Genomic DNA, 25,268 nt, shown 5'->3' with positions numbered 1-25,268 from the left:
TATCTAAGAAATATTTGACCAGCGTTCCCCCCGCCACCAAAGACAGACTGCATTTACCTGCCTAATAACTATGCTTGCAAATGAGTAATTACACAGGAGCTGATTATTTGAGCATATGTTTATCATGATTGCTTAGACTTCTAAATAAACAAATGTGTTCTCTTTTTTTCTTGAACTTAACTTGTGCTTCGTCTGAATTTCCAGACAGACACTGATTATCACTGCTCTCGTTTTTAAAGAATAAGAAAGTAGGGTACAACACATGGTCATATGATGAGTAGTACGTTGTAGGTAGCTTTGCATTGACTTTGCTGTACTTCCTTCTCAGGATTTTCACACACTTGTCTTGGGACTGTTTGTTCAGTCCAACCTCTTTTGTAGTAGCCCATTCTATGTAATATGAAGTAATGACAATACAGACTGATTTTCAGAAGTGAAATTTTACAGCATAATAATTCTTCCATATCTTTATGTATGATAGTAACCCTTAAGTAAATTATTTTGTTTTTAAAACATATATAAAGTTCTTCATCATGTAGACGGTATATTAAAATGCCTTTTAAGATACAGTGTATTGGTTGCAACAGCGGAGGAACAGTGGGTAGGCAGTAGGGAGGGAATGGATTTTTCTTCTCCAGGTTGCTGTGAAAATACAATCTGTCATTGTCAGACCCGTAGGAAAGGATTGTGAATGACAGGAATTTCAAAGGAGAAGGCTCTCCTCCCCTCATCCATGGTCATGGACTGAAGGGTTTGAGAAAGCAGTGAGTAAGAAAGGGAGTGGTTATGGACAGAAGAGGAATTGGCTATCGGGAAGGCTTCAGGAGGAGAGATGGGAGTAATTTGACAATGTGTATTTATAATCAGTAGGCTTAAAATCATCACTCCTTTAAATACAGCAACTATTTATTAGTTGTCTTCTGATTTTCTCTGTCCGGAGCTGTAAATTAACAGAGCCATTTACTCAATTAACTGGGGGCTTTGATTTGGTTAGTCAGGACTCAGTTCTGTAGAGCCATTGGAGTAAATTAGAGGACTGACAGAATAAGAAGTTCAGGAACTGGGCCAATGACAGAACTACCTGTTTTTCTGATTGGAACTCTTTCCAGTCAAACTGTCAAATAACTTTCTGGTATTCACAATGGGATTTGTTTCTTTTTATCTAGAAAGTGTGAGTGGACAGATATATGATATTGTCTGCAGACAGCTTTTTTGAAAGTATACAATAACATATCTTAACATTTCTGGCAATGCAGAGCGTTCTTATGTGGCAGTTTTGGGAAGGGAAATCCAGAGCCCAGAGAGTGGCACCTGCAAGCATCATTTTTCTCACACCTCTGCCAGTGGTAATTGGACCTCTTCACTTAACTCCCTTAGCTCCAGAGAAGAGGAAATATCAATTGCATTGTTCTCTATGTTAAAGAAACAAAGCCTATTGTGAAGCTGGTAACCAGGGTTCCTTGGCAAGTAAATAGGAAATCATAYATGCCAGGAAAATGGGCATTTTATCACTGGCCCTAGTCCAAGATCCCTAGCTTGGCAGAACTCCCATTGAAGTCAAAGGAGTCTTGCCCGAGTAAATAAATTAGGAATTGTTTACCAAATCAGATGCCTTATTAAAAACCAGTTGTAATGCTAAACATGTACAGAACGGAGAAAAGGGGGAAAGCAGATGACTAATATTTCAAGTGGCTGCTGCATCTTGTGGACTGTTGACTTTACTCTCACCAGTTGTAAAAACACATGATCTATAGTGATAAATGGTCAGGAATATCCAGGCAGGCAAGAAGCAGGGGTTGTCCTAACTGTCAGTGCTTGTGTAAACTAGCCCACAGCAACGGGAGACCTGTCCACAACTGCTGAAAGAAGCAATTAGTGGCAGCAGCATACGCAACTGTCACTGGAAAGTGCAGGCTTTATTTCTGAGCACAAACTTACACAGTCCAGGTGTTTACTCTGCGTTATAACTTGTCTTTCACATGGGTAAAGATTAACAGCAAAAGTTTATCTGAAGGGCTTCACCGCTCACATGCTGAAACACTATTGATAGCTCCGAAGCTGGGCATGTTTAATGAAGCTTTATGAAATGAGAGGTGGAAGCCAAGGTGCTTTCTCTTGAAGGCTGTGCCTGGCAGCACTTTCCCAGACATCTTAGTGAGGCAACTTAARAGTTTAAAGACATTGATTATTTAATAATTACTTTCTTTGCATCCACTTTGAAAATGGTAAACTCTTTATTTCACACTCAGCTTTGCCTCCAGGGAGATGAATTTTAGGATCATGATTGAGTTAGGAAGTATTGATTAGAATTGCTAAAAGGCTGTCAACACATTAATGGCGTAGCGAGGTCTCATCGAGAGGGAAGCGTTATGGTCACATTGGCAAGGCAGACGCGCAGCTAAAAGCCCTAATGCGGTCATACTGTCTCTCAGTACCCGAGCTAACTCCTTCAAAGTTGCTTGTTGTCTTCAAGTGTCATTTTGTTGTTCTCTGTAGATGTGCTCCAAAGATCCTTGGAATTGTTCATTGTATGAATCTTTTCTTTCTTACACCTCTTTATTTATTCTCTTTATTCTTGCTGTGTTACACAAAAGCTGACTCTCAGCTCTCATGTAGCAGAAGATGTGTTATACTTCTCACCACTTCTGATACTGCATTTCCAGTTAGATTTTAGTGCTATTAGACAGTTGGATGCTTACTCCCAGGTGCCTGATGTTCCTGTAACTTAACTACTTATATGTAGTATAGCCAAGGCTGAGTTGCTGATTCAAATCAGTCCAATTCATACTAGGCTCCTTTCAAATTACAGCGAGTCATGGCAGTCTTTTCTGTTATATAAATCTTATTTCTTATGTAGCAAATTAGCTCAAGATTTCTAAATACCCTGATTTTCCTTTGAAATCACTGGAGATGGGGGGTCAGCATCTCTCTGGGGCAGGCTCATAAAGAAGATTCTTGTCAGTCCTTGTCCAAAGCCTGTTGAAGCCTTTTGGTCTGTTTGGTTGACTTTGATTAACAACACTCATAGTTTGCGGTCTGCTGTGTTTAACAATATGTTTATAAGGTTTTTTCAGTTTAAGGGGGGAGATTAGAATGTTTCAAACTGCTATTATTTTACTGTTTGTTAGAATCATAATCTTTATAGGTCTATTTTCTCTGTTCTGAGAAAGAGAGGTGATATTTCCCTCAAGGAGAGCATGGGAACAGTTAAAGAAGATTAAAGTCTTTTCTACATGCTTGAGGTTTTCTGATGTCTGGTGGGAATTGCCAATGAAGCTTCCTTCCGATTTCACACTGTCAGGCGAACGCAGACTGAATGTAGGGTGACAACCCACTTGAAAATAATTATCCATTGCCCCGGCTGCAGAGGCATCCGTTACCTGATAGAGAAATGTGCTTTTACACATATGCACATACAGACTGAGTAAATTATTTTTTAAATCATTTTCTCCTTCCAGGGTTTGAAAGCCTCATCCTGCTCATTACTTGGCCACATAGGTATCTTTTGAAAACATCTTTCTTTTAAGAGAGACTACATTTTAAATGCACTGATCTGGTGACTGACAGGACACTCATAATGAAGTCTTGCCTTCTTGAGGGTACATATTTGAAATACCTCCATTAGCACTTCCATGAAGAGTGTGGGTTTTGGCTTGCGTTTTTAATAGGTCTCCTCCTACAGATATATGTTTCAAGGTAATAAATATTAACCATACTATAGGTTAATAGTAAACAGATGGGGTTACAGTCCAAATACTGATAATATCAGTGTAATCCTTAATGGGTAGTGTTGCTTCCAAAATAATCCGCTACCACTGTTAGTGTCTAAGGACTAAGTCGGCATAAAAAAGAAAGGAGCTCCTTGGTAAGGAGCCCTCTGGTAGGGGGACTGAGGCTGGGACGGGGGAGTGCAGGCAGACAGCTCCGTGCCTAGAGAGGCCTTTATTTTCAGTGCTGTCAGTGGGTTTCTCATGAGTACTAAATTCACTTTAAAGGCATTATGTGTCAAAACCCTGCTGGATTGAGGGCTGGAGAGGTTTTTGGTTTGTTTTGTGATGTTTTGGTTTGTTTTCCAACCTAGGAAGATACCCTATAAAGGCTACTCAGGTCCATTAAAAGTGCCCAGACCAAAACTCACAACTTCTATCTTCAGTGCTCTGTCCACAGGGCCCTAGAGGAAAGAAAAAGTAAAATCTTTCCTCACCTATAGCTCTGATTTATCAGTCCAGTGAAGAAAAAATGTTTGTTACCTTTGTTGCTTTCCCACTGGATAAAATCCCATTGCTATCACCAGCTGCTCTAAAGGCCTTTCCAAAATTTCAGGCTGCTGGTTGTCTGAAACTGAGATTGTGGCATCCTATCAACAGCAGAGGACCAAGTTATATGTTCCTCATTATGTATTTTCATTATATGGGACAACAAAGTCACTCAGGAGCTGTTTTGCCTGGAATCATTTATTTCTCCTCTCTTCTCACTGTCCTTTAATCCAYGCCCTCTAACCATATACTGTTGCTGAACTAAATTAACTGGTTTAGTGAAGACAGTATTCTCTATGTCAAACAAGTCTGTCCAGTCCAGCTGTAGAAATACATAATTGAATTTACTGCATACACCCAGAGAGGCTTTTGGAGAAGCACCTTGCTGGGCAGATTAGTAATAAAAATGTAAGATACAAAACCAGTGATATTAAAACCTTTATCATAGAATCCATTTAAATATAGTTCCCCAACACAGAGCATTTACAGTTCTACCTTATGATCCTAGGGATAGTTGTTTCCATAGGTGTTTTCCGGTTGTGTAGATCGTCCGGGTTTACAGCTGGAGGGAGAAAGGGTAGGCTGGCTTGGTGGAGCGGCTCTGCGTGCCTGGCAGATTGCGCCTGCGCGCCTGCCTCGCCGGAGTCCCTGCGGCTCCAGGAGCACAGCTACAGCACTGTCCTTGACGTGGGTTTGCAGTAGACAGGATTTGTCTTCCAGCCGGGGGAAGAGGCCTTCTCCTTCTGGACTCCTGGCTCAGTGGCGGTGCCGAGTTTACAGAGTCCTCACGCATTTTGAATGCCAGGAATGTGGTTTGGCCTAGTTCTTGGGCGTGCGGAAGATCCTGGCGTCTTTATTTTCCCTTTTGCATGCATGAAGGGACTGGGCGTGATTGATCCTTGAGGAAAGCAGGAACATTCGCTCGGTTGCAGCTAATCTTTTTGTGCTGTTTGCCTTTGAAATGGTTTAGTGGATTCATAGGGATACACTTTCTCTTTCCTGACAGAACAATTTTGCCACTTTCACTTGGTTGAATCTCCTACAGTTATATTGTTATTCTTTGGTGGCAGAAAAAAAAGGGGGCTTTGAGATACCTTCCTCAGCAGGATGATGTCAGAACAAGAGACTGCGCAGGGGGACTAGAGCTGTCCTCCACTGCACCAGTTCAGGCAGACTGAGCCAGCAGCCTCTTATGGTCCTGCAATGTGTTGGGCAGCTGCTGTAAGTGCAAAATACGATACTCATGGCAAATAAACAGTTCCTTGAAAAGTCTTTATGCCCAGTGATAGTCTGCACCCACTTTGCTGGGAATACATTTTTTCCCCGGCGTACAAACCTGTCACCCTGCCAGTGCGTTGTGTGTGAATCCTCCGGGTGTGCCTACCCCACACATTTGGCCTGCACCCTGTTTCGCTTCGCAGTCGTGGTCCTTTGCCATCCACACCGCGTGCATGTTCAGTCCTGAACGGAGAGAGGAGAGTTCACTACTGGGTCTTCACTCCGGAAACTCTACGTGAGTGAGTGTGGGGCCTGGACCAGAGTCTGATCCCTGGTATGAGTCACAAGGACTCTTTAAGTACGCCCACAGAGACCTATAATCCTCAGAGGGAAATAGCACACAGATAAAATAGCACACGGATTTGTCCTGTGATTTGGAAGGTGGGAGGGAGCTGGTCAGCTGGCGGTACTTTTCCTTGTTGTGGATTTCAGCAGGCTTTTTATTAGCCTTGTGGTGGCTTGCTGGAGGCCTCTGACTGGGAGAGGGACTTGAGTGTTTATAGGAAAGGAGGGAGAGAAATAGTGATGGATGAAAGAAGTTAAAATGCAGCCTGAGGTGGTGGAAAGAAGGCTAAAATATGTCAGTCCTTTGAGTACAAGTCAATGCTCATGCTGTTACCAAGGGCCAATGCTGTTAACCTTTTAAACACTGTAGTCTTCCTGAATATTTATTTGACAGGATTCAACATTGTCCTTCAGTCAGACAGATATACATATAGGTGAAAGACAGGCAGACAGGTAGATATACTGGTGATAGCTTATTGCCGCATGAGAAAGCCAAGCACAATCTCTATTGCCCAATACATTTAAGTAAATCTAATAGGAGGGTTGAGGAAGAGATAGCAAGATTAGCTTGACAAAGATTATTTGTTGCTAAACAGACTCTTCAGTGTTTCCCTGAGCACTGATACACACAATGGACTTGCTCCACCTAAGGCCTTTCCATTTGCTTCATGGCTCACTTGATTTAGGTAGGCTTATTGTGAAGCAAGATTTATGGAGCCCTAAGAAGGAATAAAATAAAGACTTCCATTCCCTACATCGTCTGTAGGATTGGATCCCCAGTGTCTGCTCAGGGTGCTTGTAATTGGGCTGGGTGAGGGACTCTGCTTTCAGGCCCCATGCAATCAGGGCACGTCCTCTTTGCCACCCTCACCTGAGACTTGTGAATGGCTATGCAACATGTTTTGTTGTCTTGGGGTGGTGAGAGGGAGAATCTGGCTTCCTGAAATCATAAAATGAACTTTAAAATGGGTTATTTTACAAAATAAAAGTTTCTCAATTTTTATTTTATTTTATTTTATTTTATTTTTGCCTTCGGGGCTCTTTCACATTTTCAGGCTTTTGTGGGCTGTGGGACATTATTAGCTCCATGCTTAAAGAATGCCAAATTGCTCATGCAATATCATGACTGTCAGCAGGAGTTTTCAGAAAAATGCTGTAAATCATGGGACTGGTGACAAAATCACTGAGGTTGGCAACAGTGTTTCAGAGGCACTGCTCCTTATCTCCCCTCTGGTCTGTCCCATAGCTAGATTTTTCTCCACGGGGCCACAGGGTTTCTGTGTGAGTGCAGTAATCTGGCTGGCAGGACGTGCTTTTCCCGAGTGATCCTGCCAGCCTGGGTTTATCATGGAGCAACACTGACATTTAGAGCCTTCCATGTCTGCGAAAGGGTTTTCCTCTCATCTAGCAGCAGTGGCTCTGTTGTCAGAAACAAAGCAAATCCTGCTCGCCACTGAAGGGGCAGATACGCCCTGTGTTTCAACATCTGAAACCAGGCCCATCAATCTGAAACTATTCCCCACTCCCGGTGCCAATAGCTCCGTTAACAACTATGCTCCAAAAAGAAAGGAAATTGCTTTTCCTCTGACTGTAACGTCAGCCCACCACTGGGAAACTCCCCCGCATCTTCCTTTTCATGCTGGAGGTGGTGCACTCATCTCCGTGACCTGCAAGCATCTGCTTCCCTGGTTTTCCGCTTCATTGCTTCTCTGTTTAGACACTGCTTTGCCCTGTCCCACATACTAATTACTGACTTTTTGCTTCTGAGGAGCTTGATTCATTCTGGCACATTTTCCCACGTGAAACTGGACCTAGAGCCTTGGAAAATATCTTAATGGACATCAGAGTAAGTCTGAGTTTAACCCCAAAGTGGCTGCAGTGTCTGGGCTAAAGGCACGTCGTTCGGCCCGTCGGGCTGAGGGTGCAAGCCTTGCTGGGACGCAGCGCTCTGCCTCGTGAACACCCCCCTGAACCGAGGGCAGCCCTTGGAGCCGCGGGCTCGCTCGGGGCGGGAGGTGGTTTTATATGGTAGCACCACGTTATCTCAGCTCTCCAGAACACGCTCAAATCAGCAGTCTCRGTGGTGGTATTACAGCAAGGGAGACGGAGAAGTTCTGTAAGAAAAAGCCACTTGGTTTTTCCTGTCGGGCTCTCACTGTAAGGCCCTCGTGTTTTCCACAGGAGAGTTTTTCGGGTTTGAACCGCCCAGGCTGCGGGAGGCCGCGGGGCGCCCGGCGGTTCCTGCAGGCACGCAGCTTCGGCAAGGTCAGGCCCGGGCTGCGCAGCAGGCACGCAGCGCCGCAGGCTGTTGCGGCGGCTGTTGTCCTCCAAATGCTTGTGCTTATTTTCTTGCCTTGTTGACAGTGCTCTGGGACACATGTAGTTGCCTCGTGTGCCTGCCTACCCTGGGTGGAGAGCCTTGGTGGAGAGGAATTTTGCGAGTTTTGGGGTAAATGGGCTTTAGTTCAATACTGCTCAGTAGTTCCTGTGTTATTGCTCGAGTTCATGATTTCAGGAGTGTCTTCCACCTCGTTACACTCAGAAGGTATTTTTAAAAGCAGGTTTATGTGTTTGTAGGCTAAGCAGAGACTACTTTCTCCTGCCTGAGAGCCCCTCTGCAGGGAATTGGGATGCCCAGCTTTTGCGAGCAGGAGAGCTGCTGATGGAGGGAAGGCGCGGGGCTGCGACTGGAGATTGGTGATCGATTCCTAGATTTGCAGCTCACGTCCTGTGTGTCCTTGTCCACTCTCTTCGTCTCTGTGTACCTCAGATTCCACATGATGAACAGAGACAAAAACAGTTTCTCCCCCTTTTATTTCTCTGCTAGTTTCTGAGCTCTTTGGAGCAGGAAATGTCTCTTGCTGTGTTCAGTCGCTGATCTCTGAGCAAAAGGTTCTTGTCCTTAGGAACTCTAAATGCTGCCAGAGTACAAATAAAAATCCTGAATTGTAGCCTCGTGGTGTGAAAGGCAGGAGGACTCCCCGTCACAGGGGCTGGGCTGTGGTCTGTCTTCGTATTGCAGTAATTCTGCCTGTCAGCCCTCATTAGCTCAGCGACTGTTTCAAAGGTTTGGCAGAAAGGGAGGATTTCCCTTTTTTTGAAATGAATACACGAATTTCATATTTGTGAAGTGAGCATGGAGAAACAAGCCTTGCTCAGCCTATCTTGCAGTGCAGTCCGTTCATTTAGCTACCGAGGAGAAGTAGATGCATTTGTCCTCTATGTAATTTAAGATTTCTTTCTTTACCTACCTGCCTCACCTAAAATATAAGTACTGGCTCCTGTTGAAGATGTGTTACATGCTGGCTGCTTCAAGAGCAGACCCAAGGACATGATGCAACCCTCAAAGCTTTTCCTCCACAGCATACTCAGATCTCAGACTTCCTTTTAGATGTAGCCGATGAATCCAGGCAGCCAGAATTAATCTTAACTATAGTCACCTTTTAAATGTCTTAACCTCTTCATTGCTACACTTGAGTCACTCTGTAATTTCAGCAGAATTTCACCATAATTTATTCAGTTCCYAGCATAGCCTGACGGGTGTTTTTATACCTTTAGCATTTGAGAGATTATGATTAATTTATTTATACACTTAATGAAACTGTTGGTGCTGGCTGTTTTTTTTCCCCCAATTTCATAATATTTGACAAATAACAAGCATAGAAAAATGTGACTGAAACTTGTAGGAATTTTCTCTTCATGTTTCTTTCCTGCCAGAAGATCAAATTGATTTTTTTAAATTCTAAATGTCTAATATATTTTGAGAAATTTAAGAAGCTTTCATAAGCAGTTAACTTCTGCGTCTTGAATAAAAATTGTGCTTCACTTTGTGACATTCTAGAAAATTATTTCCAGTTTTTTGCTGGTCATAACATTTGTGTTTAAAGCTCTAACCATGAGTAATTATTAAAGATGGCTTGTCACTAGGAGAAGGGATTTCAGGATCTCCCCTGTTTTCCAGTTTGGATTGTTGCATTTTGTGTCCTTCATTCTCCTTCCCTGTTTCTTTTCTGCTGGACATGACGTTTTACTTTATGTCCTGCGCTAGGGTGTTGTGTCCGTCACCGGAGAGCCATTGCCTTCTGCCCCAGAAGTGGCTGCATCTTGATGATCAGTGAAATATTTTGTAACGCATAAAATCTCTCATCTATTTTGCGGGGGTACTATGAGTCATTCTTGTTGCATTTATGAATATAAAAACAGTGTGTCTTGCCTCAAATGTATTGCAATTACATTAAAAATCACAGGATTAGCTCCTCCATTTTAATGTGCTTATTGGTGTTGAGCCTGTGGGGATTTAAGCATGTAAATAAGAATTGTGCCTGTGCTTTGGTTACACAGTGAGGCTGGTTGTTGCTGGAGGCAGCTTGGCTGGTTGGGCAGAACCGACCATTAAAATCAGAAGCGAGGAGCTGCCTCCTGCAAGCTCTGCTCTGCGCTGCTCTTGCCCTCGCTGTGCCCAGCTCGCCCCTTCCCTCTTGCTCACGCTCCAGCCCTCGCGCGGAGGGAAGTCCTCCCCATCCTTGCGGGATTCCTGCGTGTGGCTCTGTCCCGAAAAGCCATAGCCCTGGTGCTGGAACCACCCGGGGACTATTGGGCAGCATACTTAAGAGGTATGAGTCTGAAAAGTCACCTAAGCCCTATGGTGCAAGAGCTGACCTTGGATCTCTGATACAGCCTGTTTCCGAGCGCTCTGTATGGTCCCTTGTTCCTGACCGGTTTTCTTGCATCAGCTTTTCTTTCACCTGCTCACTGTATTTTCTTCCCAATTCCTTTGCGTTCCCCAGCACTCCCTTATTGTAACTTCCTCTCCCTTTATTTTCCTTCCTCAAAGGCTTAGTTCCCTGTCCATCTTCATATCCAGATCTCCTTCCTGCATCCCACAGTTTTTATCCTCTCAAAGTTTTTTTTTCCTACTTGCTGGGCTTCAGTTTTCACTGAGCATAATCTAACATCAATCTGTTTGAAAAATACTGCATTTTTATTCTGAAGAAAAAAATATTGGGAGATTAATGATTTCAGTGAGAGTCTGCCTGTATGTAGTGGGGGACCCTGAAAATCTCAAGTAAAGCAGGAGTTTGTGCATTTGATGCATTGCCTGGGAGATCATGGAAAATGAATATAATACTGTATCTATTATATATATAAGTTTTTCATAACAAATATAAATAGCGACAGTGAAAAACATGAATCTTATTTGATTGCAGTACCGGGCTTTCATGTTAATTTAGATCTGAAAATACTGTTAATCCTTAAAATGAAGAGATTAGAGTTTGACTTACCAGTTAATTTTTCATCTTCATTAAGAACATAGGGAAGTAAAATTCTGTATGGTCTTTGCTGTCATTGACTTCCCTGGGAGTTGCACACATTCAGTATCACCCAGGACCCTAAATCTGCAGATGCTGTGTTCATTTTTTTCAATCTCTTAAAAACATGTCGGCTTTTTGCTTTCTAGGCCCTCCCTCTGCTCCCCAGAACCTGATTTCCAACGTCAATGAGACATCAGTGAACCTGGAGTGGAGCCCCCCGCAGAACAAAGGTGGTCGGGAGGACGTCTCCTACAACGTGGTGTGCAAGAGGTGCGGGGCAGGTGACCTCAGCCGTTGTCGGTCATGTGGCAGTGGTGTGCACTTCAGCCCCCAGCAGAACAGCTTGAAAACCACTAAAGTCTCCATTACTGACCTCCTGGCGCACACTAACTACACCTTTGAAGTCTGGGCAGTGAACGGAGTGTCCAAGCAAAATCCCAGCCAGGACCAAGCTGTCTCAGTCACTGTGACAACTAACCAAGCAGGTAGGAGTCTAAATACAATTCTCTCCCTGCCTCTTCCGCCTGTTTTTTGGAAAAGCCATGATTTGCATTAAACTCAGCATTAGCAAATGAATGCAGGGAGCCCTAAGAGTCATAGCTGGGTCAAACACTTATTTTCTGGGTTATGCGTGCGGATAGTTTACATTTTTCAGAGCTAGGAGAGCAGAGGAGGGTTTGCCTGCTGCGGCTGGCTGTGCGGCGTTGCTGCAGCACACGGCGAGAACACTGGGAGGCAAGCTGCGGAAGCCGAACAGGCGGCCGCCGAAGGTAGGACCGAGGGGCAGAGCCCGTGCCGGCATCGCCTCTGCGCTGTGTCGCGGAGACCCTGCACATGGACAGGAGTATGCCCTTGATGCTTACAGAGGGGAAAATACGTGCTTGGGGAGCGCAGGATTGTGTTTATCCCTCTCTCCAGCGAGGGTTGTGCAAGATTTGAGAAGAATGACCCTTGTTTGCTTGCCTGCTCGCTCTCCTCGCCAGGCAAAGTCAATTAGGATCTGTCCCCTTGTTAAATAAGCACCTCCTTAACCTGCTACTAACAGCATTTCAATAGATCAAAGCTGGCATTACTCTAGAAGTCATATATGAGCCTGCGTCTTCACGCTGGCTGATTTTTGCATTTCACTCATCTGGCAGACTGAAATAGTACTTTGGTTTGTACCTGATGATTTCAGATACCCTAGGCAGTTCTCCTGTTTTTAGTTCTCTGTGCTTGACTTAGCAAATGCTACAGAACAAGGTTTGGTTTCTGTTTTGAAGATCATTTGTATTGATTTTTTTTTTTTTAATTGCATGAAAGCATTTCATGCCTTCAGACAACCAGAGCTTCATGTGCAGGGTTCTAGTTGAATTTTTAATTTAATGCACAAAATTATATACATTTGAATATGACACTTTTCTTTATGCAAATTAGATATCCAGACTGTCAGACTGGCTACAAGACTGTCAAACCTGTTATCTAGTCTCTCTCAGCACTGATTGCCTTCAAGTCCCATAGATGTTGCAGGCATTCAGCACCTTAAAGCAYAGCTTACAGGATATCATTTATCTGTAGATTTATAGTGTCCTGGATAATAAAAACATTGTGTGTACTGAGAGTGCTGGAATATACAAGTATTTTGTATTCTGTTTCCTAGTAGATCCATGTGGAAAATAGGAATGCATAGTCTAAACCTACAAAATTGAGCTATATAATAGTTCTGTGCACTTCCATRTTAACAGTTAGAAGTGCACTTAATTTTGCAGTCACAGTTACAAGCAAAATTGTCAAGTCCACACTGAAGTTCCTTTGGAAATGTGGTTCTGGGTTTTTTTTTGGTTTTTGTTTTTTTTTGTTCTTTATACATACACTTGACAGTACCCCTTTTAAATTACGATTCAAAAATTCAAACTATTACATTGCCCAGTGAAAAGAAGATTAATAGAGAACGGGGACTATTACAGACTCTTAGGAGAGAGCTCAGTGAGAATGCTGTCTGTCATACACTATATGAAAAGAGAAGATTGAGAACTGCAGCAGGGACAGGGGGTTTGTGCTATGAACGCCTAGCAAAGAGAGTATTTCTGACTGATTTTGGCATGTGTAAAGATTCGTGGATGCATATATGCATGAATAAGGGAGTGGGATCCATCTACCGTGTGAAAATTCTACCATCTTATGATTTAATATGCAAMCCAAAATCTGATTGAATATGCAAATAAGCATTGATTTTGTTTATTATCCATGAGTAACAGTTCTTCACATCAGAAAATTTGTAGTTTTGCCAACATTTCCTATTATGAAACTTGCCTAGTCTATCAAATGCTTCAGAGGGCCGGAGAAAACTGTACTGGTACAAATAAAAATTAACTCCAAGGTGCCAGTGGTCTCCTGTGCTTAATACAGCACTGTGGATTCTGCTGCATAGATCTATGTGAAAAACAGAAATGTGCAGTCTAAACCTGCAGATCTCAACTCAGATAAATAGMCCTACATATGCAAATAATCCCATTGATTCCAGTGAAACTGCTTGCTTGAGTAAAGGTTTGTAAAGTTGGACCCTTGGGTTTTACAAGTACTGATCTGTTTAATCATTGCAAATGTGTATCTGGGGTGCATTAAAATTCTTATGCCGGTTATTTTCTTTTGCTATATTTCATTATAAAGAAATAATGTCATGGTAGAGCGCTGCCATAGGCATGTTTGTAGTCCTGTACCTTTCTCATACTAGTATGAAGCTACCTTAGTTTCATTGCAGCAATTTCTAATTTAAGAAAGATTAGAGTCAAGCTCCTTTGTTAATAAAAGGCTTCCCCTGTTTTGCTAACAAAACTGAGAATACCAGCGGTGAAAATCTGTAACCTGCTCTATTGTATTTGCTATCTATGCTTGTGCTTTCCAGCGTTTGATAGAAAAAATGTTACTAACGTGGTTCTTTACTGATACGACTAGTCCTTTTGGGTCGTTTCCTGGGGAATTTGTTGGACTTGTTTGCAAGAGATGTATCTTCAAGTTAAATTCAATAGGGATGATAAACATACTAGGGTCTAGGAAATGTCTTAACAACAGTCTCAGTTTGACCTTACAAATGCWCAACCATATAATCTGAAGAAAATATACCGAAATTTTAGAACGTAGTTTTAAATGTCAGGATSAGAAATCCTAATATTTGCATGTTTGTTTGCATTGGTACCAGCCTCTATAGAAGATATGCCTTTGGAGACAGACAGAAAGCTGTGAGAAATCAGTATAGTTACTGGCATATTCACCACAAGATTGAAGAAATGTATTGCAGTGACATAAAAGGTGCAGTTGAAAGGCACAAGTGTTTTTTGTTGCTTTTGCCATCTTATTCCTGGAGATAATGAAATGAGGCCATTTACTTTCTACCTTTGTTTAGAAACTATTTGCAGTTCCCAAAACTGCATAAAAATGTTTAAATAAAAATAAGCTAGCTTTTGTCATTCAAAGTAGAATCAAAAAGCATTTGAAAAAAGTATTTTTCCTGCTTCCTTTGAAAGATCCTGCTTTATATATATATATATATATTTTTTTTTTTTCCTACAGAGAGAATCTAAATTTCAGGCTTTGAACCAAGTAAAAATTTCTGTCTCCTAGAGAAATACTTCAGTGTTGTGACATTTTAAGAATTTTGAATGGTGAATTCAGCTTGCTATTATACGTGTTTAGTATAATAATTTTTTTGGATTTTTTTTTTTTTGAGATCGGAACAGCCACTCTTTTCCCATAAAGATTAAAAAGAAATTAAAAAAGCAAAGCATGGAACACGGGGCTGGTGAAACTTTGAGCCAATGGGTATTGGGAAAGGCTGCTGTTAAGGCTCTTGAGCAGCAGTGGTGACTGCTGCGGCTGTCTGTGTTTCTGATCAAATGAGATCAACGCTTTGTCCATCCTTTACAAATGTGAAATGACTTGTGGAAGAGATGCAACCAGCAATGCTCGTCCGGTGCTAAGAGGAGCTAATTTCCCTGAGAAACCCTACCAGGCAGTTGACTGAATGGCTCAGAAATCTCCAGGCTCTTTCTTTGGCTAAGGATAATGCTTCGAAGCTGTTCAAAATTAAAAGTAAATCTCTCAATAAGGAGACCTTGTTCACAGCAAGCAGGAAGCTTTTGTTTTTTTGAAGAGGCACTGAACAGTTTATGTTTTTATTAAAGACTGCAGCCTAACCGTTCAGGTCTGCAGCCTGGGAGCCAGGTTCGCCCGCGCGCGCGTGTGCGAGGGTGCCGCGCAGCAAGGGCAGCGTTTTTGTACAGCTGCTCTAGGCGTTCGTGAGGGGGGAGCAGCGGGGGGGAACCTACACAAGCGCTAAATGAAACGTAAAATCCAGACTCACTACGCTGCTTTCTTTCCTCCCTTCTTTTCGTTTTCATTTTACGAGGGCCAGGCTTCCGCCGTGCTCCTTTGCTTGCAGGAGCCGAGCGGTTAATGTTCCTGAATAAGCAGGCTGCCTGGTGATTTGTTACCTTGTTAGGTTACCTTGGGCTCAGTGTTTCCTTAAGCGGACCATCGCACTTAGATGGAGGCAGGATGTGCCAATTAGGATGAAAATATCGTATAAATAAACGTACTGCTTCTCCCATTGCATCAGATGTTTTCAAGCTGCCTGTGCTTAGGCTCGAGACCTGATCTCTCTTACGAATATCTCGGGCTCCCTGTCCCGTTTTTCTCTTTTTTTCCGCTCCCTCTCCCCTCCGCGGCTCCTTTGTCTCTCGGAGCCCCAGCGCGCTGCCTGCCGAGCTGGCTGTTGCCTGTCTCGGAGGCAGAGCGGTGCGGCTGGCTGCCGCAGCCCTTCGCTCCCGCGTCGGGGTGCTCCCGKCTCCCTCCGCCGCGGCCGGTGCCTGTTTCCAGGCAGGAACTCTAGTGGGTCTCCCCGTCACCTGAACGGGAGCTGCCGAGAGGACCCAAATGAATCAAGTATTCCTCTGGGACAGGCTGCGGGTGTAGCGACCCCTAAATGTTCAAGTTCAGTGSAGGGAAGGAAAATTCAATGGTTACTCAGGTTTATTTAGCCTTTAGGTTTGTTTGTTTGTTTTTTTGTTTATGTTCTTAATTTCATTACTAAAAGGAAAAAAACCCCAACAGATCCTTTGAGGATAATCTTAAGTTAGAAATGAGGAGGGGAAAGAAAAAGGAAGTGGGAGTTATTTGCTTCCAGATGACTAACAAGTTCTACTGGACTCTTTGGKAGGGAAATATTCCCATTTTGCATTTTGGTGGGACTTCTTTGAAAGCCCATGTTTCCTTTCAAGTGCTGATTAGCATTCCTCACGTGTTGTACAGAGCAGCAGAGAAAATGCRTATAAGATCTTGCATTTTGCCAGTGTGATTTAGCCTGTGCAGAACTAAATTTGCAGTCAGTAAAAAATGCATAGACATAGATTGCCCTTGGTCAGTGTGCACTGTTCATATTGACAAAGTAATAGTTGCTCAGGCAGATCAAAAGCAAAACATGCCATAGCCAGTAAACCTCAGGTTTGTCAGTGTTTCCTTTTTAATACCCTGTTTCTAGATATTTATAAGTTATCTATAAAGAATTGCTCCATACTGAAGCATCAGAAGACATTGTTTTTAAGTAGATTTCAATTGTGGGTTTTTTTTAAGTGCCTGCATGAATGTGGGTGCCTTAAACATCTGTTTGAAAGGAAAATTAATAGTTATTCTGAAGACTGATCAATCCATCTGATTCTCTTACTCCATCACATTTTTTGAGTATAATCCTAGTTTCAGTAGAAGTAACAGTACATAGTTTCTGTTGCCTGAGAGCGAATATGCATTTTCTGATTTTGTACATGGGACAGGGAGACACAAAAAGGGTGATGTGACATGTGCATGTTGAGAATTTTATCARTAGGGAAGTGGTCAACGAAATTAATTTTGCTTTCAAAAATAGTAAGGTCTATAGTTGTTCTGCCTTCCATAGTTTTATGGTCATCTATGCTCAGCTCTTGCAAAGGGTTTTTTTGTTTCATGCACTCATGGTGGCCAGCTGTTCACTGCTGTGTCGAAACATAATTGTGAATATACAAGGCTGTATAACCTTGAGGAAGATGCCATTGCCAGAGTAGGCAGGGAAGGAGAGCTGTGAACTTGAGGACAAGATTCATCACACAGTTGTGCTGGAGTGGCTCAGATGCTTCAAAATAGCATAAGCTGGCAAAAGAAGTCATTTTCTGTTCTTGCATCYGTGCATCACCCCTTCCCTAGGGCTGTGGAAGAGCCTCGGGAAGCTCGTGCAGGTCAGCTCTCCGTTTCTCGGCAGGGTGGGTTTTCCTGCCCAGTTCACTGCCTGGCTCCGTGAGGGCTGTGGGGGTACGAGGGGGGTCGGCAGCAAGGGCCCGCGGCAGCGACGCTGGTGAAGGTTTTGGCTTCGTGGAGGGCAGGATTAATGTGTTCTGGTAGCCAGTTACTAGGTCAACATTTTGGACCAGTTGGAAAGTATTCAGGTTTGCACTGAGTTGCAACAGTCTAACCTGGAAGCTGTGAAGGGAGCTAAATTTGTGTCTTTGTCCAAATACAGATGTCAAGGAGTGAGTGGAGGGAAGTTTTCCAGATGTTGGGCACAACAATATCTGTCTGTAGTCTTCCGAGAAGTCCAGGAGTCCATTCAGTTTTTTGGAAAGTGCTCGCTGCTGGYGTGGTCCCACCCTTCTCAGTTAGGTGTTCCCTGGGGCCAGAGGATACCAACAGTCTGTTCCAGGAGTCCTTTTCGCAGGCACACACTGCAGGAAGGAAATGCCTGCACCTATCCGGGTGTGTATCAACAGTCACAACGCTCTGGCCCCTCAGGTCCCCAAAAGCCTGATTTAAATTGGTCTCCTGGCAATCATTTGGATACGTGTCAGATGCCCAGAGCATGGGATGGGTGTTTGATACTTCCAGCCGCTGCATCTTTTTCTGCAAAATGCCAGAGTAATGGAAAAGGGGAGGTTTTTACTTTGCTTTTAAGGCGTTTGCACTAAGGATGATGGATCGGCAGTCTCCTTGTTCTTCAAATGGAGCTGTGTCGRGCATGAATTCAGTAGGGAGAGAGATTCAAAACTGGTAAGCAGGGCCTTGAAAAAGGGCTGATAAGTGAGCGTGACACTCCGAGTGATTTGTTGCAGCATTTTATAGAACTGCAGGCTAATTGTATGCAACTTGCTCTTTCTGAATCGAAACCAGTGTGGTTTCTAAGGCTTTACACTTATCTGCTAGAAATAAGTAGCAATTCCTTACACCCCTCCCACCCCCCCGCTACTTTTTCAAGCAGAAGGGCTGGGACAGGTTGTCAGCTGTTGCAGAGTTTCCTGCCATAATCAATGAGGTGATCTGACAGTTTGTACAAGATGACGACCTGCCTTCTTCTTTTTTCACTTGGGTCCTCGGAGGGAACTGTGTTTTGGCTTTTGCTGTCTGAAGATTTACATCGAAGTGAGTTGCCGCGAGGAGTTCTGAAGCAAACCAAATAATGTATTTTGGGAAACCACAGGCCTCTCAAATATGAATGTGGTAGGAGATCCACAAATAAGATGAGTGATCACAACACAAGAAATTTGGGAATTGTATGGAAATGATCAGTTAGGAATAGTTGTGATTTGGCAAATCTCAGTGTTCAGTGTGAGATTCCTTAGCAGCTCAGAGACGCTGTGTGTTGACTGCTTCAGGCTTCTGCCACTGCGCATGTCCTTACCTGCGTAAGGTAATGTGCCTGGATAAGGAGCTGCTCCAAGCTGGCAGAGGCAGGAGGGAGTTTCTTATTAATAACTCTGTGTTCTTGCACAGGCTTTGAGTAATGGTCTGTAATAAATGCGTAGTTATAAGTGTACGTGCTACCATCTTAAAAACAAAACTGGGAAAACTATTGTTGGGAGGGATTAAATTATTATTTTAAGGTAACTGCAGTTCTCCACAAAGAAATAATAATTAAAATAACAACTGCCTGCTTGCTGACAAAGCTGTCTGCACCACCCATTTCCATGAATTTGTATTCAAGGTGGGGGATACAAGTCTTGGTCGGAAGGAAAAAAAAACAGTGCTTTCTAAAGATCCTTAGTAAATAACCAGCTTCAGGGTTCAGTGAGCAGCTTAGACAAGTTGCATGTCAGATAGTGCCAAGAAGTAATTGCGGCATTTAAATAAAAGTTTGGTCACATTTTTAAAAAGATCTCATAGTTTGCTGTGGAAAATGGAGGTCAGTTACATGCCCTCCTCAGGAAGAAAATGCTTAATTTCAGGTCTGGGTAGTATTGACCATATTTTTAGTTTTATAAATTTACTTTTAATAGGCACCCTGGATCATATTCTGATCTCAGTTATGTTGGTACAGATGAATAGTTACTAAGCTGACATAGATCAAGGTATGGTCCTGGAGCTTTTATTTGCTCTGGATTATTTAACTGCACACTTCCTTTCATTGGCCGTGCACTGACATTTAACAATCTCTAAGCTCACGACCCAGCCTGAACAATTCCCTTATACAGTTTAAAAGGAAATGTTATTTGGAAGGAGACTTTGTCCAAGAATGTTTGTGGCTACCAAATGTTTAGGTGGGCTTCTAAATTTTCTAGTTGTTTTTGCAGCTGACTAAATTAATTGGAAAGCAGCCAGAAAGACACCAGAGTCCAGTCTGGAGTTGAGCAACAATAAAAGGCTTCAGAGAACTTTATCAAAGCTTCCATTAACCCCCTGCTGATGTCCTCAAACAGGATTTTTTTGAGAGAGTGGAAGCACAAAAGCTAGGCTGCACAACTGCCCCTGTGTGTCCATTCACCAGTTTTAAATCCGCACAGTTACTAATTAAAATGCCATGCAGAGTAGCACAAATAAACATAGCTAGTCCCTGAATCCCAAAGTTTCTGCACTGGCTTGTAGTTTGAAGGGCAGGGTACTAAACTGACCCAGCAAGGACGGGATGGGTAAGGCAGCCCTCTGGTTCAGATTTTCCATCCTTGTCGGAGGAGCTGCAAACAATGTCAAGCCCATCCACATGTGTGAAATCATGCTCCCATAAAGCCAGCCCAAGGTAGCCTGCTATTTATTAATTTAATGTATGGTGCAGCGTTGTGTYGTAACACGAGGACTAAATAGAGCTGTAGCGTGTCCGCTGGGTCTCTATAATCACGTTTGCAAGATTTTGGCGGATATCAAAATGCTGAGCACGCGAGCGAATGCTGCTCCTTTCATTGGCAGTGTCACTTCAGATTTAGCCCCCCGTGCGAACTGGCGTGCAGGGAGCGCTTCATTATTCTGGCAGGGCTCCAGTGGGCTTCCCCACCCAAACAAAGCAGGCTAATGCATAGCCTCTATCTGCGTCTGCTGGGCGGATTTCATGGCATCTCCTTAGATTAACGTAATCTGCCTTCATTACTAAATTGAAGAACCAGAATCCAAGAACTCTGCCTTGGTAGCGTACTCGGAGAACACAGTCAGGGTTCCCGAAAGCAGTGATTTGTGAGCTTCTAATAACAAAAATTGACCAGGTTTGGGTTTTTTTTTTTTTTAATACTGTCTAAAGAGAGGTAGGAAGCTAAAACCATCTGTATTTTATCTGTTCGGTCATTTATATTTCAAAACATCCTTTATGGAAAAGTCCTACTGAACTTAAAAGAAYAACTATTGTCTTAGCTTTCTGAGTTGTTCCTTTAGAATTTATTAGAATTTATATCCCTGCTATTGAATTCTACCACCTAGTCTTAAAAAGAAGACAGAATGATTCAGACTTTCTTATTAAATTCTTTTACAATTCTATAGAATCCCTTTGGTTTTGCCTGTTTTAAAATCTGTTGAAAGTATCAATGGATTATCACAGACAGTAAAACCCTTAAATTATAATGTGCTTTCAATATAAATGTCTTTCAGTTCCTTCCTTACTGAAGACTAAGAGCAAAGCACCAGAGTTTTTAATTAGCTTTTTATTATTTTTATTTTTCTATGCACCACTGGATAGTCCCATCAATAAATAATACAATAAGGCAGTTTGGGCTGAGCAAAATAGGAAGATGTAGTGGGCTGGAAGAGATGTCTCTCATATGAAGTGAGTTTTGTGTGGTGTCCATTTATTTTAGCAAACAAATAAAGGCATGATCTCAAGACAGCCCACTACAATGGCTCCCTGGGAAGATTGCACTTGTCTAGATAACATAGTGCGTGCTTTAAATCTGTCCTCTGAATCAGCCTCAATTTGTCTCTCTTAGCATAAAAGTGAATGCAGATGGAATGGCTGTGTCTTTCCTTCCAGTTTATCAAGACTGGGTGCATGCACATAAATAAGAAAGTGACTGGAATATGCAAGTAGCTGAATGTTAAATCAGACGTTCTGTGAGCTCCCCCGGCCCTCCAGGACGAGGTTGCCAATGGGAATCTGTGCCGAGATCTGCAAGCCCTCCGTCCTACTTCAGCCATGACGTGCAGGCCCAGCGGTGCATTTCCAAAAGCATTTCAGTCTTTTGCTTTCACTGCTGCCTATGCTGAAAGTTAAAACACTGCAATTATGCCTGTGCTGGGAAGGAGGCAGTGGGAGAACTGATTTGAAGAGAGTGGACTGGGCTCAAACAGGGAGACTGCGTTAGCACTGGTTGCAGATGTACAATTTTTCTTTAACCAGAGAATATTTTTAGATATCGATGAGCTGCAGACATCACAGGTTAGAGAGGGTCTTCGGGCAGGAGTTTCCTAGCTTGTTTTGAGTCAGAATGATCAGTAAATAGAAGTTATCAGCTTCATCTGGATCAGATAAGGGGATCAAATCCGTGGAGCTGTTGATAACAAAACTGAACTAAAACCATGAACCTTACAGGGAGGGGAGACATAACATTGGAAGGTGCTTTGCATGCTGTTGGAAAAAGAAATGATTTTTGAATTCAGTTGTTGCGAGTTATGTAGAGATGAAGATTATATTTTTTGTTGCAATTCCCATCCTGGCCATTTCTCCTAAATTCCATCCTGTCAGTAATCTTGGGGCTTCCACCCAGGGGAGAGGCAAGGTCTGCTCTGTCCCTGCAGGAGTGCAGCGGGGATTTTCTAATCAGCAATCAGGAGTGGATCTTTCAATGTCCTCCTACTGTACTGAGAATTTGGGACAAAAAATGAAGGTCCAGACTCAGAACGTAGACCCATCCATGAGATTGCTGAGCTAATTTAGGATTATTGTTCTCACTGATTTTCATTTGTCCAGCGTCCTAACTCCGTACTCCTCTAGTAAATAAACATGACAGATGTCTTTGTATACCCCCAAATTTCATAAGCTCATGAGTTTTGGGGGTTTTTTTTAGGATTGAAATTATTCAGTCTTTGTAATGGCACTTACATTGCAGAGGAAATTTTACCAATTATTATCTTTCTGACCGTTTTCCACTAAGGCAGCCCCTTTAATTTTTAATTGCTTACAGCATTTGTTTTTTTTCCCTAATTTTTAAATTAATTATTTGCTAGTTTTCAGTACTTAGAATAAAAACAAAATCAAAGTAATGAAAACCCTGTATAAGTTGAATTATGTGCCACCTGTGATATAATCATTTACTAACATTATGAAGTAAGATTTTAATTTTAAGATTTATGTGTTTCAGAAAGCTTAAGACATCTCCAGTTTATGTCTCTCATCACTATTTTTTACTGGACAGCGAACTTCAGGTTGCTCTGCTTTTGCAACAGCGCTGTGTGCAGAATACAGTTTTTTCTTTCATTGGGTCTATTTATGATTTTTAATTTCCTGGAAAAATCTGCATGTTGCAGATGAGGGAAAATGGGCTCAATTCAGTTCCACTGAGAGGAACTGTGAGAAGAGCTCTGAGTGTGAAAGCCCAGGAGGATTTGGTGTGCTGGAATCTAATTACCTATATTAATTTTTCCAGAAGTACAAAGTATCTTTTTTTCCTCAAGAAGAGGAACTGTGATGGGGTTGTATAGCAAGGTGGTTTGCTGTATCCTGGAAGAGCTGAGGAACCCATCTCCCAGTGTTGTCAGGCCAGTGTCCTTCACAAAGTGCTATTAATGTGAGCACAGAAAAGCTAAACCTTGATTCAATCTTGAGAGCTTCTCAACAGCCCGGAGACAGAGATTGTATCGTGTGGAATCCATCTAACCTTTGTACAGAAGGCACTTTACTGAAGTTCCAGTTGAATGCTCTGAATATCAGCTATAATTAAAATTTACAGCTTGTTCATCTGAAATGTAAATACAGAAATTTGAACCTTCTGCACCACCCTCTTGTGTGTGATGAAGCTTAAAGTAAACACAACTGAAGCACCTTAACTTTGGTGACTTCCAAATAATCCGTTACTCTCAAGTGTTAAAACAGGAATTGCAGTTTTTATTGTCAGGTGAGATGTGTTTTGATTCTTTTGGGTACCACAGGCTCAAGAGGSCATGTATGAAACCTAGCTTGCAGTTGCTGTTGGAGCCTATCACTTGTGTGTATCCCAGTTAAAGTAAAATGTTTATCATTTTATTATCTTTTTTCCCTCCAAGATTCTTGACATTTCTGATGTTGGTCGATTGATCTGAGGAACCCAAATGGCAAAGTCTAACTCTCTGCTATTACTGTAGCACTTCACAAGTCAAGATGAGACAACATGAGCAAAACTATTTATTAAAAAAGGAAAAGCTACTTTAGCAAAATGAGTCATAACTTATTTACTTATTTATTTATCTTATTTAGAAGATACTTCAGTATTTCCAAAGCATGAGTGAGTAGGGCAGGGGCTTTTATTTGTCTGGATTTCAGGCAGTGTAAGCAGTTCTTTTTAAAAAACTAATATTCTTAATGCTGAGAATAAGTGACAAAGTAAGTTATTTAGTACATATACGTATCATCTAGACTTCTTTATTTCAAGTAAATAAAAGCAACTGTGTGAGAACCAAAGAGAACAGCATTATGAGATATGTTGCCTTGGGTACCAATTCACACATTTGACCCTTAGTGAATTAAGCTTCACACTGTAACTGCTGAGCTAACCACATGCTCAGATGACTTGGTGGTAAGTATAAGTAAGGACCAAGGAGCAAGAAGGAGTTTTTCTGTAAATAGGTAGTGGCATGAGGCATCAGGTCAGAGCTGTCTTTTGCAATAGGACACAAAAGGTTGCCGTACTGGGATATTTATAAGGCAGGCTCAATATTTTCAGTATTGTTTTATTGGTTGTTGATATGTTATTTTAAATAGTTGAAAAGCTGCACACAAAATGTTTGCAGGGCATAGAAACAGTAAGTTATTTCATTAATCCTTCAGAATTTAAGAACAACTCTACCCCACTTTGTCTGTTGACTCGTGAAGTGTGTGCAGGCATGTCTTACTCCTCTAACTTTGGACAGGAGAATGAGAAAATAGGGAGGATGAGTAGCTGGACTTTACTTGACTTGAGGAAGGGCACAGGGCTTGGGACTTGGGGATCATTGGAGGGCATCTGATGCATCTTTGAGGACAGTTTTGACTTCCCTGTGGAAGGAGCTGGGGAGGTAGTGGAAGAGTTTGTTTGGAAAAGATGGCTCAGCAGATCCTCCTTCCATGTAGTGATACAAATGTGAAGGACAGAGCATTTCTGAGGAGGACTTAGCTCTCATTGCTGGTTCTGGCTTCCCCAGAGCAACAGCAGGATCTGGTGAGGTAGAGCGGCCATGAGAGAATAGCAGTGAGTGAGTCAGATTGCGCTGGACTGCTTATTTTGAGAGGCTGGAGGATGCCCTAACTCCAACATTATAATTCATTTTAATATCTAGAGGTTATGGTCTCTACTTTCTCCTTCTGGATCCCCCTGGAGCCAGTGTATCCTTGGGGAACCCTGCGTTATGTCCCAGCATCAGTGGCTTATGGAGGTCTGTGCTTGGTAGACCGCCTTAGAAGTAACAGAGCAATTGCAGTGTGTGCTTCCCTGAAGTGTTCGACCCGACGCTGGTCATGGGATCCTGCCTCCCAAGCGTGGCTGGTTCAGGCCCTAGACGAGGACTCCGAAAGTAGTGGCGATACCCCTTTGCCAAGACTTTGGCCCGTTTTCTCTGCTTCTGCCTGCCCACTAGAATGTAGTAGAGCATCAGCGTTGGCTTCCTTAGGCTACAAAATTTGGGTTTGTGTATACTGGGTCAAATTCTAACCTCAGCTAGAGGGAAGAGGAACTGCATTGGGGCCTGCTCTGTGACCAGCAGTTCAAAACCTGCCCAG

At 42.6% G+C, this 25,268-nt stretch overlaps 1 protein-coding gene across 1 annotated transcript in view; it reads left to right on the top strand.

The window, feature by feature from the left end:
• Window positions 1-25,268, top strand: part of EPHA4 (EPH receptor A4) — a 102,810-nt gene that overhangs the window by 47,974 nt on the left and 29,568 nt on the right. The window contains exon 5 of the mRNA XM_026073085.1: window positions 11,278-11,616. Coding sequence (XP_025928870.1) covers window positions 11,278-11,616 — 339 coding nt within the window. The remainder of the gene's footprint in view (window positions 1-11,277; window positions 11,617-25,268) is intronic.

The sequence above is a fragment of the Apteryx rowi genome, unplaced genomic scaffold, assembly GCF_003343035.1.
Source record: "Apteryx rowi isolate R43461 unplaced genomic scaffold, aptRow1 scaffold_36, whole genome shotgun sequence".
Taxonomy (NCBI): Eukaryota; Metazoa; Chordata; class Aves; order Apterygiformes; family Apterygidae; genus Apteryx; species Apteryx rowi.
The sequence above is the reverse complement of the archived record's forward strand: the minus strand, read 5'-3'. Positions and strand labels throughout refer to the sequence as shown.